General features: G+C 40.6%; 1 protein-coding gene across 1 annotated transcript in view; it reads left to right on the forward strand.

Moving 5' to 3' along the window:
• Window positions 1-14,910, forward strand: part of RUNX1T1 (RUNX1 partner transcriptional co-repressor 1) — a gene marked incomplete at both ends in the record, with an annotated part of 135,951 nt that overhangs the window by 73,477 nt on the left and 47,564 nt on the right. The window contains 2 exon segments of the mRNA XM_080938535.1: window positions 10,290-10,427; window positions 12,422-12,663. Of these exon segments, the coding sequence (XP_080794661.1) occupies window positions 10,290-10,427; window positions 12,422-12,663 (380 nt within the window).

The following is a 14,910-nucleotide window of genomic DNA, read 5'->3' on the forward strand; positions in this document are numbered from 1 at the left end:
TAGCTTCTAGGAGCTGCTTCCAAGAAGTGATTACAAGAAGACCCAAAAGTTTCTGGAATGAAGATGACAAATGCTGATGAAAGGGGGTATTTCCATAAGACGTGTAACTGCTGTAATCTACCATAATTGCCAAGACTAGTGGTTTTTCTCCTCAAGAAATCACTAAGATAATTGAGCTAGCAGTACCACTTGTCTCTTCCTATATTCACTTTTGATCCAGAGGCCACCTCTGTCTCAAAGTGAGCCAACTGTGCTATTTTTTCAACCTTCTTCCTTTGATGTGTGTGTGCTCTCAACATCTTTCTTCTGCTTTATTCATCCCTTGTTCTGATCTGGGAAACTGGGGATTAGTCACAAACCTGTGGCTGTTTGGGCACAGCCTAGCTTTGCTTTCTTCATCCATCCATTCAACAGCTTGAATCAAATGCTACTATTCCACACACTGTAAAAAATGCCAAGGGAGTTGGAATTTAAATCAGACAAAAGCTTGTGCTCATGAAGTTGGCATTCAAAACTGGATTAATGTATGCAGTATAGCTAGACAACTGATTTACAGTAAGGGGATGGAGTCAGTGCTCAACTGATAGAATGCCTATCTAACATTCATGAGGTCTGGTACAAGCTTCCAGATGGAATATCGCCCTATATAGAAACACATCCTGTGATCCCAGTAGTCAGGTAGAATGGGGGAAGAACGATTAGTCCAAAGTCATCTTTTACTGCATAGTGAGGTCTAAGCTATCATGGGTTAAATGAGACACTTTCTCAAAGAAGAAGAGGAATTCTTGCCCTAAACTGAGGTGATTCAACTCTTATGTATGTATGTATGTATGTATGTATGTATGTATGTATGTATGTATGTATGTATTTATTTGAAGTTAGTTTCTGTATGTAAAAGTAGTAGGTATAGTTTTCCTCGGTCTCTGCCTGGCTTTCTTCTTCACCAGACTTCATACTGTTACAGGCACAGAATCAAAACGGCTGTTATCTGATTTTGGACCAGCTGCTGCCAATTCCTTTTTAGGCCTGTGTTGTTGGTATTGTTGGCTGTGTTCTGCTAATCATCCTTTCCCTGGTGTTTACTAATGGCTTGTACCCAAGATGTTTATTCTCACGCTTGCTGGTCAGAGGTTATGACGTAGTGGGCTTCATCTTAACTTTCAGGTTTCAAAGCTATACATTTTCTTATGTCAGCTATCACCTAAATCCATGGGCAGTGATTAGTGATTAGTGTGAATAGTCTGAACAGCATTGGGGAATGGTTAGGTCTCTACTAAACGCCCTTTTAATCCTACTTTGGCTGCCTTGTCACTCCAGAACCCCTATCTTAGAGTTTCTTCACCTTTGTGATGACGAAGGAGCAAGATTTCAAGATGGCAGTCCTGGCCTCCCAGTAGCCACAGCTGTTGAACATGTGATAAGGCTGGAGTGGTCAGAAGGAAATTTTAAGCTTTGTTTGATTTTAATTACAATTTAAATTGCCACACATGGCCTTGGCTACTGCACTGGAACATGTATATCCTAATGTGTCACATGAATGAGTGTGGTCTGTTTTCCTGTGTTTTCAAGTCAAATGACGTATCGGTTGGCCTGAAATAGAAAGCCAATCTTCCAAACCTCCATCTTTAGTTTTTGTCTCTCCTTCTTTCTAATGGAAAGATCTGTAGCTTGTTCCCATTGTGAACTTAGCTGTGACACAATGCATGTCATCACACTTCCTGTGGATCTATTCTTACAATCACCTTATAACCAGATCACTGATTGAAATTTTGTGATGAGGATTGAAAATTTATCTGAAAAAAGGAATAGGTACGAATTTTAAATGAGAAAACAATGAGTGGATATTCTGGAGTACCCAGAGATATATGTGAATGGAAGAAGGCTTGTCATTATCAGCAGATTTGAAATATTTGTGATTCCTTAGCAGGTGTTTGTTCTGGATGGCATTCTCATGCAGGTGAAAGCTCCCTGCTATATTAGCATTTGTAGAAAACCCTGGAGGCAGTGCTGTCTACCAAGATTAATGCCATGGATAAAACTGGCAGCTCTATTTATAATAGCCAGAAGCTAAAAAGAACCCAGATGTCCTTCAGTAGATGAATGGATACAAAAATTGTGGTACATTTACACAATGGAGTACTACTCAGCTATCAGAAACAATGACTTAATGAAATTCTTAAGAAAATGGATGCATCTAGAGAATATCATCCTGAGTGAGATAACCCAGTCACAATAGAACAGACATAATATGCAGTCACTGATAATGGGATACTAACCCCAGAAAGCTCTGAACACCCCAGAAACAACTCACAGACTGTGTGAAGTTCAAGAAAAAAAAAAGAATATATTTTAATTAAAATAGAACTGTATCACATCCCCATTTCCATCCTACAGCCCCTCCCAGTTTCTCTCCTATCCCCTCAAATTAATACCCTCTTTTCTTATATTATTGTTACATATATACATATGTGCATGTATATGTACCCACAAATACTTAATTACAACCTTAAAAAATGAATTCGTATACTTCTATGCAAAAAGGCTTAAAATTTTGTACATTTATCTTTGTTTTTTAAAATAAAGCTTTTTAATAAAAAAAAAGACTGGTAGAACCTGAAGAGATGAATCTTTAGGTAGGGGATCTTTGAAGGATCCAGGCTGTCTCCCCTCATTGAGGAGGTAGAGTGTTCCCCTGGGACATCCTCTACAGCACTTCCTTGAACTACTTGTTCAACAAGATTTCAACACCCACCGCTGAAAGGCATGATAGATAAGAGAATTCCTGTAAAACAAAGAACCGCTGCCCTTTGGAATTGTGGGGATAGGATAGGCAGCTGAACAAACTCACCATGTGAGCCCAGCAAGAGATGCGTAGTTTAGAACTGGAGCTCTGTTCTGTCTGTGACTGGGCTAAACTAAAGAGATGTTTGTGTTTATTGTGGAAACTATGGACCTCTTCTTAAGGTAACTGCCTTGTGTTTGTTTGATTGCTATTCTTTGAGATAGTCTCCTGTGACTCAGACTGGCCTTGAACTGCTGACCCTGCTTCCTATTCTTTCTTTGTAGGTGCAAGGATGACAGTTGAACACTGCCATGCCAGGCAAAGTGGAGAGAAAGAGAGAGAGGGGGAGGGAGGGAGGGAAGGAGGGAGAGAGAGAGGGGGGGGAGACAGAGAGAGACAGAGAGAGAGAGACAGAGAGAGACAGAGAGAGACAGAGAGAGACAGAGAGTCAGTCTTATTAGAGAGAGTCTTTTGTCATAGCCCAGTCTTGCCTTGAATTTACTGTCCTACAACAGGCCTTTGAGTGCTGAAAGTATAGGCACATATCATTTATTGCAATTTTATGAGGTCATGAGGTCAGAGAAAAGATAAAATCCTTTCATGTTTCAGAAATACTCATGACATTTGCTTTTGTAGTTTGTTCATGTCGTTATAACAATATAGTATAGAACGGGTGATTTATAAAGATAGAATTCTTTTTCACTGTGTTGGGACCTGGAGGATTTGGCACTCTTGGTGCCTGGTAAGAGCTTAAGCTATATGTCTAGTATGGTGCTTGTTGTCTGTGTGTCTGTCCTCACATGGTGAGGCAAAGGAGACTGAAATTCTTCCCTGAACGTCCCGTGCCATTTTTGCTATTTTTATCCATTTGTAACAGAAGATTGAGCCCAGGCCCTTGTGCATACTGGGCACATGTCTACTATACCACTCTTTATTTATCTGCTTTAATGTTTAGACATTAAAACTTAAACTCTTAAACATACCCTTAAACTCTCTAGGCTGACCACAAACATGTAATCCCTTTGTCTCAGCCTCCTAAGTGATTGGGACCACGGCCACCATGTTTATCTCTTCAGCCCTTCAGTGAACTGGTATCATGTCTGAAAGCAGGACCTTCATAACCTAAGCACTTCCTAAAACCCCCACCTCTTAATGCTATTAACTTGTATCAAATAAAATTTGGGTTGCATGGTGATAAACGTCTACAATCTTAGTAGTCTGGATGCTGAGGCAGGGGGATTACATTGAGTTTGAAGTTAGCCTGAGATACACTCATGAAACTTTGTGTCATAAAACAAAAACAGAAGCAAAGCAAAATAAGGGCCCAAGAGAGTTTTGTGTGACATTTAAACATGATGCATATATGACAAGAAGAGAAATATACTCATACTTGCATAAAAGTACAGGAAACTCATGACAAAGTTCAACTTAGTCTCAGATCTTTATAATTGTCCTACATTACCGGTGTTTCTCAAGTTGGGATATGTCTTTAACATTTAATATTTGATTTTTCCCCTGTGATGGGGATGTGAAAGAGGATAAATACCAGTAGCTGTTAGTCATGTGACTTCAGGAGCAACTAGGGACATTACATAGTGCACTCTGCTACTCAGATGTGATATTGGTAGGCAGCTAGAGGGACTAAATGCTCTCTATCCCCTCTTTTTGTTTTCTTGTCATTGATTTTGTTTTGAAGATGGAGTTTTAGTATGTAGCTCTTGCTAGCATTAACTCACACTGACCTCTGCCTCTAGGGTGCTGGGATTACCAGAGTGTATATCTCTGTGTTTAGCTTTAAAAGTATTTCTGAGCAGGCAAGGTAGTGAAGACTTTTTATCTCAGCATGGGTTCTCTGGGCAGAGATGGGAGGGTCAAGGGTAAAGATTCTCTCTAGTTGCTTAGTGGATTTGAGGCCAGCCAGGACTACTACAAGAGACCCTGTCTTTATAAATCAGACAAAATACATTGTTTTGAAATAACATTTTATTTATTTAGATGTGTGTGCAAATGCCATGGCGCTTGTGAGGGAGAAAAGACAATGGACAGACGTCTGTTCTCTCATTTGTCTCATGCCTCAGGTTTCCAGCTCAGGCCTCTAAGTGTGGTGGCAACACTTTTACCCACTGAATCATCCTATGGGCTCTACAAATGCATTTCTTAAATTTATTCCTGATTTATGATCTTTTCAATTACAATGAGTTATTGAAACATAACACCAAACATAATACCTAGAGCATCTATACCTAAATTGTACTCTATCCCAAATGCTGTTAATGGCTAGTATGACTCTAAGGTTGATTATCTTTTTCTGTTTTGTTTTTTCATGTATATTGGTGTTTTGCCTGTATGTACATCTGGGTCAGAGTGTTAGATATTAGTACTACAAACAGTTATGAGCTGTCATATGAATGCAGGGAATCGAACCTGGGCCCTCTGTAATAGTATTCAATCTAGTTAACCATTGAGCCAGCTCGCTAGCCCCAAAGTTGCTTGACTTTGAAATAGTTCTAATACAGAGAATAGATTTAGAGAAAGAATGTGTTCATTCTTCTTATATTTACTTTTTTACTTTTTTTTTTTTTTTTTTTTTTTTTTTTTTTTTTTTTTTGAGATAGGGTCTTCCTGTAGCTCTTGATGCCTGGAACTCAATATGTAGACCCAGCTGGCCTTGAACTCACAGAGATTCACCCCACTCCTTCCTCTCTCATGCTGGGATTAAAAGTGTGTGCTACCACACCCAGCCTGAACATGTTTAAATACTCTCTTAAGGGAGAATTAAAAGAAAGTAGTTCACCACGTTACCTGATGGTTCCAGTAGTTGGTGTGTGTAGATCATAGACTTTGCCTCATGTAGACTGATGAATGCTGAAAAAGAGGGAAAACTTAGACCAAGTGCTTGGTGCATGGGCAACTGAGGAAAACTAAGCGAACGTGTATGAGTGTTAATGGACAATAAATATTATGCAGATAAGGGCAGGGCAATTTGCAATGAGGGAAGCAACAAAGACTCCAAACAAGTAAAAAATGCTCCACAGAACCCAGGAGTAGCAACAGCCATCTCCGATACTGACCTAAGACCGACTTGATGAGCAGACAAGAGACAGAGATCTGCATAGGAAAGTATAGGAGCACATTGGTGTCTGCCATGAGTAGGGACAAGATAGAGTTGTAAACACAATCTCATTTAATTGTGATTAATTAAATCATCTAGCCCATCTGTAAGAGAAACACAGAATAGTAGTCCCATTTTTTGCTATGCCTAAGGGAGGCTCAGGACTAACTAACTTAAGGGAGGGCTTACTGTTAGTGGTTGAAAGAATTCCTTTTCATGGCTCTTCTCCAGCATGGCCTGTAAACAAGGCCATCACAGACTGTCTTTCATACCTTAAAAACACACCTGGAACTATTTGAACTAACGTTAAGTGAGACAAGTGCCAAGCCAGATTATGTTATAGCTTTTTACATTGAACAAAGAAAGAAAAAGGAAATGAAAAACATATCGCCTCTAGAGGGCCCTGGCAATGGCTTCAACACTGAATTGGTATCAGTAATACATTTTTATATGCCGTAAGTTTTTCCATGCACCACCATCTTTGGTACACATGTGCTGGATATTTGCCAAGTGAGAAGAATGTGGCTGCACAGGGAAGATTGCCTTGTCTGGAAGTTGTGTGAATCATTGAGAGGTAAAGTCAATTCTCAGTGATTTTACTTAGCTTCCAGACCTGACCAGTTCTCTTTTTCAGTCTCTTCTTCCCTGTTCTGTCCCGCCACCCCTTTTGTATCATTTGTTGTCACTCTTTCAAGAAGTATCACAAGTTGTGCTCTAGCAGCTGGGAGACAGAAAGGATATACCAGGAAAGTAGAATCTTTATTAACTTAAATAAGTGACTGGTGATGCGTTCTAACCTCATTGCCCTCTACTTTGAAACAGGGCGAAGTGTTTCTCCGGTTAAGTCAGTGGTCTCCTGCTGTTCGCTATACGGTTTCAAGACTATATATTTCAAAAACCTTGGGGAAAACATAATCCCAAACAAATGGGACAGAGCTCTCTGCATACTTGGAACATGCTGTCCAAATTTATCGTGAACCTCTGTGCTGCAGAAGGTTTCTGTGTGCATGGGTTAGGCCTGGCCGATGATTTCTTCATCTATCACTACCCTGGGTGGATTGTGCCCAGCAGAACAGAATGGCTTACATATGGTCCCACTTTGTCGTAGTTTGTAGGGCCTCTGGGTTGGAACTATTTGATCAGAGAAGCCAACCGTCACAGAAATCTGGCTAATGTCAAAATCCTGCATATGCACATGTACACATAGAACAGGTCAGAATGTGTCTGTTCCTGTTTGAACCATTGCTATCCGTCCATATGTTCATTGCTAGTTCTTTCTCTTAAAATACCAATGGCGTTTAAAAACATCCCTCCATACCTGTTTTGATAATGATATTCTGAATAGGCATTGCGTTACATGTGTAGTCCGAGGCTGGTGTTGCAAACCTTTTTCAGTTAAATCTGTGATTTCATCCAACATCTTTCTAGAACTGGACAGAGCTAGGAATACCAAAGATTATCCTCAGCAGAGACCTAACTCTTAAGTTTGACGAAGAAACCTACGGTGGGCTTTCAAGTGTATTGTCCTTTCTTGGTATAAGTACTTAAAAGGACAGAAAACTTGTGTGAGCTTTCTCGTGTTAGGTATTCTTGTCATCTGAGGTGGGTGACTGTGGCCCTGGGCTCAAGGGGCCGGCTTCACTTATGCATCAACAAAGCTTCTGAAGGCATCTCTCCCTTTGGGACCTTTCTCCTTGTTTTGTTCTTTCCCTGTTTCTCCTTTTTTAATTTTTTTTCTATTGCTTCATTGATTTTTTTCAAGCCTCTCATTTCCCCTTCCCCCTCTGCTCTTGCTTTTTCTGTGCAAGCAAGTGCTTTGTAGATCTGGCCTGCCTTCCCTCTCGGTTGCCTGTGAGTGTTAGCAGAATGAAAACCAGATGGACCAGCAGTCCCCAGTGTTATCTTCCAGCAGACTCCAGCAAGCCTCCCTCCCTCCTTCCTCTCTTGGCTTGGCAGAAGTATTTGCCCTTATTTAGGGGGACCATGTTCGCTGCTGCACCTCTTCCCTCGGCTGCAGCCTAAGCAGAAAACTATGTATTCGCTTCTTGCTGAGGTTGGCTGAGGAGACGTATAATGGATTTATCGAAAGGGGCAGTTTGAAACCCACCTCACTTGTTTAATTTTCTGAAATGAGGGATTACTGATGCTGGTGGTTACGTGCCCTGGGGTAGCAGTATAAAGACACGATTTTCATAGTAAGATAAAGTCTGGAGCAAGCTGTGTTTGTTACATTGCCGCCAACATGTCCCTCGGGACACTTCCCTTGACCTGGGATTGTTCAGTGTCATGGATGACACCAGTGGTAGAGAGGAAGACACAGAGCCGGTAACTGCTGTCTCAGGTTACTAGGTTGTAGTTGATTTTCATGGTGTTACATTATCCCTAAAATGGTATCAACATTATTTCAGCTTTTAAATGCCCTGTTTTATTGCACCCTATATCTTAAGAAAATGCTTTGTTTTTGAGACGGGGTATTAGTAAACATTCCTCAGGACTTTAGACCTCCGTGTGTAGGCCAGGATGGCTTCTGATCTAAAGCGCTTCCCTGTCTCTGCCTCTCAAGTGCTGGGATCCCTGGTGTTTGCCACCAGGCCCAGGTAGGAAATTGCTTTTGTTTGTTTGAGATACAAGCTTAGCATTTCTAGCTGTCCTTGGACTCCTGACCCTCTTAGCCTCCATTTGACAAGTGATGGGACTACAAGCATGTCTCATGAGAGCTGCCAGAGCAAATTGCTCTGAAGAAAGATGAACTAGATTGGGGATTATAATTACAATGACTTGAAATTTCATTGCCATTTAACGCTTGATGTTAAAATCATTTACTCATTTTAATTTCTTTTAAAGATTTACTTACTTATTTATTTATTTATTTATTTATTTATTTATTTATTTATTTATTTCATGTACGAGTACACTGTAGCTGTCTTCAGACACACCAGAAGAGGGCATCGGATCCCATTACAGATGGTTGTGAGCCACCATGTGGTTGCTGGGAATTGAACTCATGACTTTGGGAAGAGCAGTCAGTGCTCTTAACTACTGACACTGAGCCATCACTGCAGCCCTACTTATTTTAATTTTATGTGTATGTATGCATACTCTGTTCGTGTGTGTGTGTGTGTGTGTGTGTGTATGTGTGTGTGTGTGTGTGTGTGTGTGTGTGTGTGTACATCCTCTTAACCACTGAGCCATCTAACTCTTAAGTAAATTTGGGAATTATTTCTTATAATTATCACAATAATTTAAAATCTTGCTCTGAGTAATGTATTTTCTTGCCTTTTTTAGGAAGTACAAGTCTAAATTTTTTTGTCTCTAAAGTTTAGAACTACTTAAAAAAATGTTTTTGTGGGTTTTTTTTAAAAAAATGTGTTTGTATAAAATTGGAACTAAAGCTGCAAGCAAGAAACCATTCCATCTTCAGTGAGAGTCTATTGCCTAGAAAATTATATTAGCCTAAAACATAGATGGGAGTATCAAGGGAAAATTAAACTTAGAAGCTCCGTATTCACACTGTCATCCATCACTGGGACACTGACCAGAGGGAACTGTTGCAGGTTCGAGGCCAGCCTGGTCCGCATAGTGAGTTTCCGTGTGAGCCTACACTGTGGAGTGACTCAAACTATGCAGGATGCATGGGAGAAAAGGAAACAGACTTAGGGGGAAAAACCTTGGGCTCCTACATAGTCATCATCAGGTAGTCAGGGCTTTGTTCGGGGCCCTCTTTTAGCTTTTATTGCTTCTACTTTCACGTTCTAAAAATATAAATTGGAGTATTGCTCTCAAGCTTGTAACTAACAGGACAGGCCACGAGTTCACACGTTCTATGTAAAGAATAGCGTCACTTTACTGGAGCCAGAGCCTTTATGTGTCTTTAACGTAAGGCAGAAAAAATTGAGGATCTGGGGAACGCAACCCGTTTCATTTAATGGACCAGAAAACTAAGCAAGGTCGGGGGCAGGGGGTCTGCTAGAAACGTACTGTGAGGTGCTTGCTTCTGCCAGGACCTCTTCTCCACTGACCTGACACTGGGTTCCCATTACTACAGAGCTTTCAGGGAGGGTTCATTATCATCCTCTCCTTCACTTGTTTTCTACTGAGTCACGTCGAGTTGATGCGCAGAACAGTACCAAGGTAGCGTCCGCCTAAGCCAGAGAGAGCAGAGTGTTCTATAGCCTGGTTAGAAATGGAGTGACCCCACCCCCCAATCTGTGCTACACCTTCCCAAGGGATGCTTGGGTGACAAAATTCTGCTTTAAGCTCCCATACATAAGAATATTTCACTGATAGAAGACGTGGGACTTCTTGTGTTTGTGTGCCTCTGAAGGAGACAGACACGACTCTGGGGCTCCTCGGTGTTGAAGGGGTGAAATAACATGTTCCTGGTGCCATTCCCAGATCGTACTGAGAAGCCCCCCACGATGCCAGACTCACCTGTGGATGTGAAGACGCAGTCTAGGCTCACTCCCCCAGCAATGCCGCCTCCCCCAACCACTCAAGGAGCTCCCAGAACCAGCTCTTTCACGCCAACGACATGTAAGTAACTCAGTTCCGAACTGAAGTTTTCAGGTTTGAAAATTGAATTGAAAAATTTTTTTTTCTGCACATAAAAAAAAAAATCAAGGAAAAAATAAAATCCGATATCAACACTTTATGCAGAATCAAGCACAAAAACCTTGAAAATTTGCCAGTAGGTAATGGTTATTGAACCCAAACAAAAGTGTCGTGTTTTAGAGATAATTGGTACAGCTGTGAATATTTGTCTGCCTTTATGTTATTACTTCAACATTGTAATCCACTACAATTTGAGCAAATGAATAATATTACATTTGCCCCCTTGGTCTAGTTACACCTATGACTTTTAATTCATGTTAATGTAGAGCTCTTTATTTTGCTTGCTCAATTTCACTTAGAACATAGAAATATGCTATAATTATTTCTAGTTATTTCTACCTTACTTTCTTCTCTGTCAAATAGCTGCAATTAATATTAAAAACCAAAACTCTCATATTCTGAAGCTCCAAAGGCGGTTGTTTGGTGCCGCTGTCACCTCTAGAAACCTTTCTGAACTCAGCAGCATGACTCTTGTAAGGAACCTGCCATGCTTTTATCAAACTCTACTTCATTGGCACTTGGCTCAGGCCCCATGTTCTGAGCCCTTCCTGTAGCATCTCAGAAAAAGAACTGAAAATTCTGACCACCAAGCAACTTCCCTGTTCTAGCTGGGGCACTCCGTGGGATGGTTTTAATCAGTCTCACAGCTCTGCTCAAAATTGTCATCAAAGCTTTGTGTAATGCTGAGAAACACTTATCTGTTATACATGATACTTTTAATGGACCATGTGCCATGAAACCATATGAATGAAAGAATATCTGAGAGGCGAAAATAGATCCATGAATCTCTAAAGATAGACATCCTCAGCATCCACGCACAACTGCCCTGCCATTTAAAAGCTCTTTCCAAATGTGTACGGGGCAGCAGGCTGTAACATGCCAAGTTGTAACCTGTCATCAAATGGCTTGTTATTCAAAGTAATGGTGACAGGCATGTGTCTCTTCTGAGAAGGTCCCCCGAGCTAACATTGATAGGTTACTTTGTTCCTCATTGAGATGAAAGAACATTTACTTCTGTTTTTCTTTTCTATTAAGGCAGGGGGTTCTCTAAGTAGCCCATGGTAGCCTTTTACTAGCTATGTGAGGTTGAAGATGACATTAAACTCCTTATATTTCTTGTCTGCATCTTCCCAGTACTGGATGCCATGCATGAGGCCCAGCACACTGTAACTCCATGCTAGTTCTAGACCCATCATCCTTGGTGTTCAAATAAGTTTCATTAGAAAGCAATTTAGTAAATTACTACTAATCTATGCTCTGGGTTAAATTGAGTTGTTCCCTTTCAATTTCTTAAAATAACTCCTTAATAGCCCCCTGAATGTTATCTTCCTATGTGAAACTTATGTTCCCCCACTCCCCAAATAAATGGTTAAAAAATAAGAGGGAAAGAAAATAGCCTTCTAATTGGGTGCTATAAGGTTAAAACTTGAAAGTCCTCTTCCTATAAACACAGCTGTCAGTTGTGTGTACAAAACATGATTAAAAATGTTCAGTGATAAATTTAGTCCCCACCAAATGTACACTTTCTCTAGGGGAGCAGTTTAGGGAGAAACCATCCTGTTATATTGATGTAAGCTTGTGACAAAAGGCTGACATCCAAAGCTGTCTGTGCTATGTTTGAAGCGTTTCAGGTGGTTGGCATATGTGCACATGGGAGGCAGGGCTGGCTCAGTGCAGCAGCAGGCTCCGTTTATTATCAGCTTCTGTGCAGCAGGCTGCCTCTCACTTTAAGGGCGACACTTAGAGTTGTTAGAGTCCGGTGACCCGTGATGTCCAAGCATTTTGCAGAATGTCCCAGTATTTTTGAAATTACACAAGCACAACATTTCCAGGCAAGGATTCCTAGTGGCAATTCCTTTATGCATTCTCTTTGAAAACGTATTTACTTTCTCCTTCTGATTTTGTGCCCTTGACAGTAACGAATGGCACCAGCCATTCCCCCACGGCCTTGAATGGCGCCCCCTCACCACCTAATGGCTTTAGCAACGGGCCTTCCTCTTCCACTTCCTCTTCTCTGGCTAATCAACAGCTGCCCCCAGCCTGTGGTGCTAGGCAACTCAGCAAGCTGAAACGATTTCTTACTACCCTGCAGCAGTTTGGCAATGACATTTCACCAGAGATTGGAGAAAGAGTTCGCACCCTTGTACTAGGACTGGTGGTAAGCAATCAGAAATCAGTTCTCTGGGATAAGAGGCAGTGTGTGGGTGGGGGTTGGGTAGGCAGGGCACGGACAGTAGATGCTCCAACCCCACAGCAATTTCTATATCTCCAGCTACTGTGCAAATCTGTTTGATTCGACAGTAATATATTTTCATTTCTGCATTATGAATGGACCCTACTGTACTCAATTTTACTGTTTCACTGATAACAGTATAGGCATACAAGTGAATTGTTAGCTTGACCATAAGTGCTTGTGTGTGTGTGTGTGTGTGTGTGTGTGTGTGTGTGTGTGTATGTTGTGTTTATATGCCTATATATTACATGAATATGTATGTAGGTGTGTATATATACATATGTTTATATACATATATGTGTGTAGGATTCTTTTAATAAGCATAGTCTCCTGCATAGTTAAGAGCTTTCTACAGTAATAGACTGTTTTTGTTATGTTAATGAGTCAGTAATCTGAGTGCTCATTTTAATTTTCATGTTTTAGGAATTTTGTTATTGGATTAGATGAACAAGAATTCATGGCAAGTAATGTATACATGCTTCGTGCAGTTTTATTCTTAAGGCTAATGGCATTAAGGATGTTATTACAAAATATATATAACATTTCTCCTAATTACCATTTTAACTGTACAGTTCATTGGGATTACATATGCAGCCACATAGTACAGTTGTTGCCACTAATGCTGTGTGTTTGTGTGTGTGTGTGTGTGTGTGCGCACACGCACGTGCGCGCGCTCTTGCGCTTGTGAAGAAGGGGGGGTGAGAACACTTGTATGTGTGTGTGTGTGTATGGGAGGGGTGCTGGGAATTGAACCCAGGGCCCCACACATACCAGGCAAGGCTTCTGTTACTGAGCCACATCCTCAACCTTCTGAAGTTGTTTCTTTTTCTAAGCCTAAATCTGTGCTCATCAGACAGACAGGCATTTGCAAATGCATATTGCCATATTCTATTGTATTTTGTTTATTAACAAATTGAAAATGAGATCATATATACTCTTTTACCCTCAAACTACTTCTATATTAATGGTCACCTTTTTTCCATAAATGAGTGATTCTCTAGTCCTTAAGAAGGTTGTGTCTCCCAGTCCTGAGTAATGGCAGTGACAAGTTCCCCAAAGATCCCTCTCCTCTACATTCTAGTGGATCTGAAGTCTGTTAACAGATCATTTATTTTCATTATTTGGAGCAACCATGAACAAAACAGGACCAGACCATGGGCCTTGGATCACCATTGCCTATGTATAATAGCTTTCTTCAAAGAAGCCCATGTTTCCCAGTCCACCAACTGCAATCTCCCAAGACAGAGGTGACATTGGCCAGAGATGTACCATTGTATATAAGATCCCAGGTCCTCAGTTCACTTTTCCTTTCTATTCATTACCTACATGCCACCCATCCTCTTTCCATCCCCCTCTCCTTGCTTCTCTTTCTCTGATATAGGGTCTCACTTTGTAGCATTGATTGTTCTACAACTCACTGTATAGACCAGTCTGGCCTTGAACCTATAAAGATCTGCCTGCCTCTTCTATGTGCTGGGATTAATAGTGTGAGCAACACAGCCTGGCTCTTTATACACATTTTTAGACTTGTATAATATATAGGCCTTTGAACATGTAAACAAGATAAGGAGCCAAAAGTAAATCTATCTACAGTAATAACATTATCCAACAAGTGATGGATTTGCTATTAGTTCAAAACCAGTGATTTGAACTGGGTGTGGTGCTGTCTAACTGAAATGTTAGTGCTGTGAAAGCTGGAAGCGAATGATTGAGAAGCAGGAGGAAATCTGCAGTATGTAGCGAGACCTTGTCCCTAGCCCCACTCCCTAAATGGTCCCAAACATAAATTTTATTTTATTTTTAACGAAAAGTGTTTTTCAAAGTTAAAAAGTGGAAAATCTCAATAACCTTGATAGAGTTTTCCACTTACTTGAATGACAAATATTTTGAGTCAAATGAGTTATTACTTAAACGGTAGCTTTCTTAAAATTCTTATAATGAAATGGCTATTAATGGGATACAATAGGAAGTTATTTGTTTGTTTGTTTGTTTGTTTGTTTGTTTGTTTGTTTGAGATAGGATCTCCTTATGTGACTGTGTCCTTTCACTTGATATGTAGGTTAGGCTGGCTTAAACCCAAAGAGCTATTTTTGTCTTTGCTTCCCAAATGCTGGGGTTAAGGGCACACATCCCCATACCCAGCCTGGAGGTGACTAGTTGTTAAGTAAGTAG

The sequence above is a fragment of the Micromys minutus genome (assembly GCF_963924665.1).
Source record: "Micromys minutus genome assembly, chromosome: 26".
Taxonomy (NCBI): Eukaryota; Metazoa; Chordata; class Mammalia; order Rodentia; family Muridae; genus Micromys; species Micromys minutus.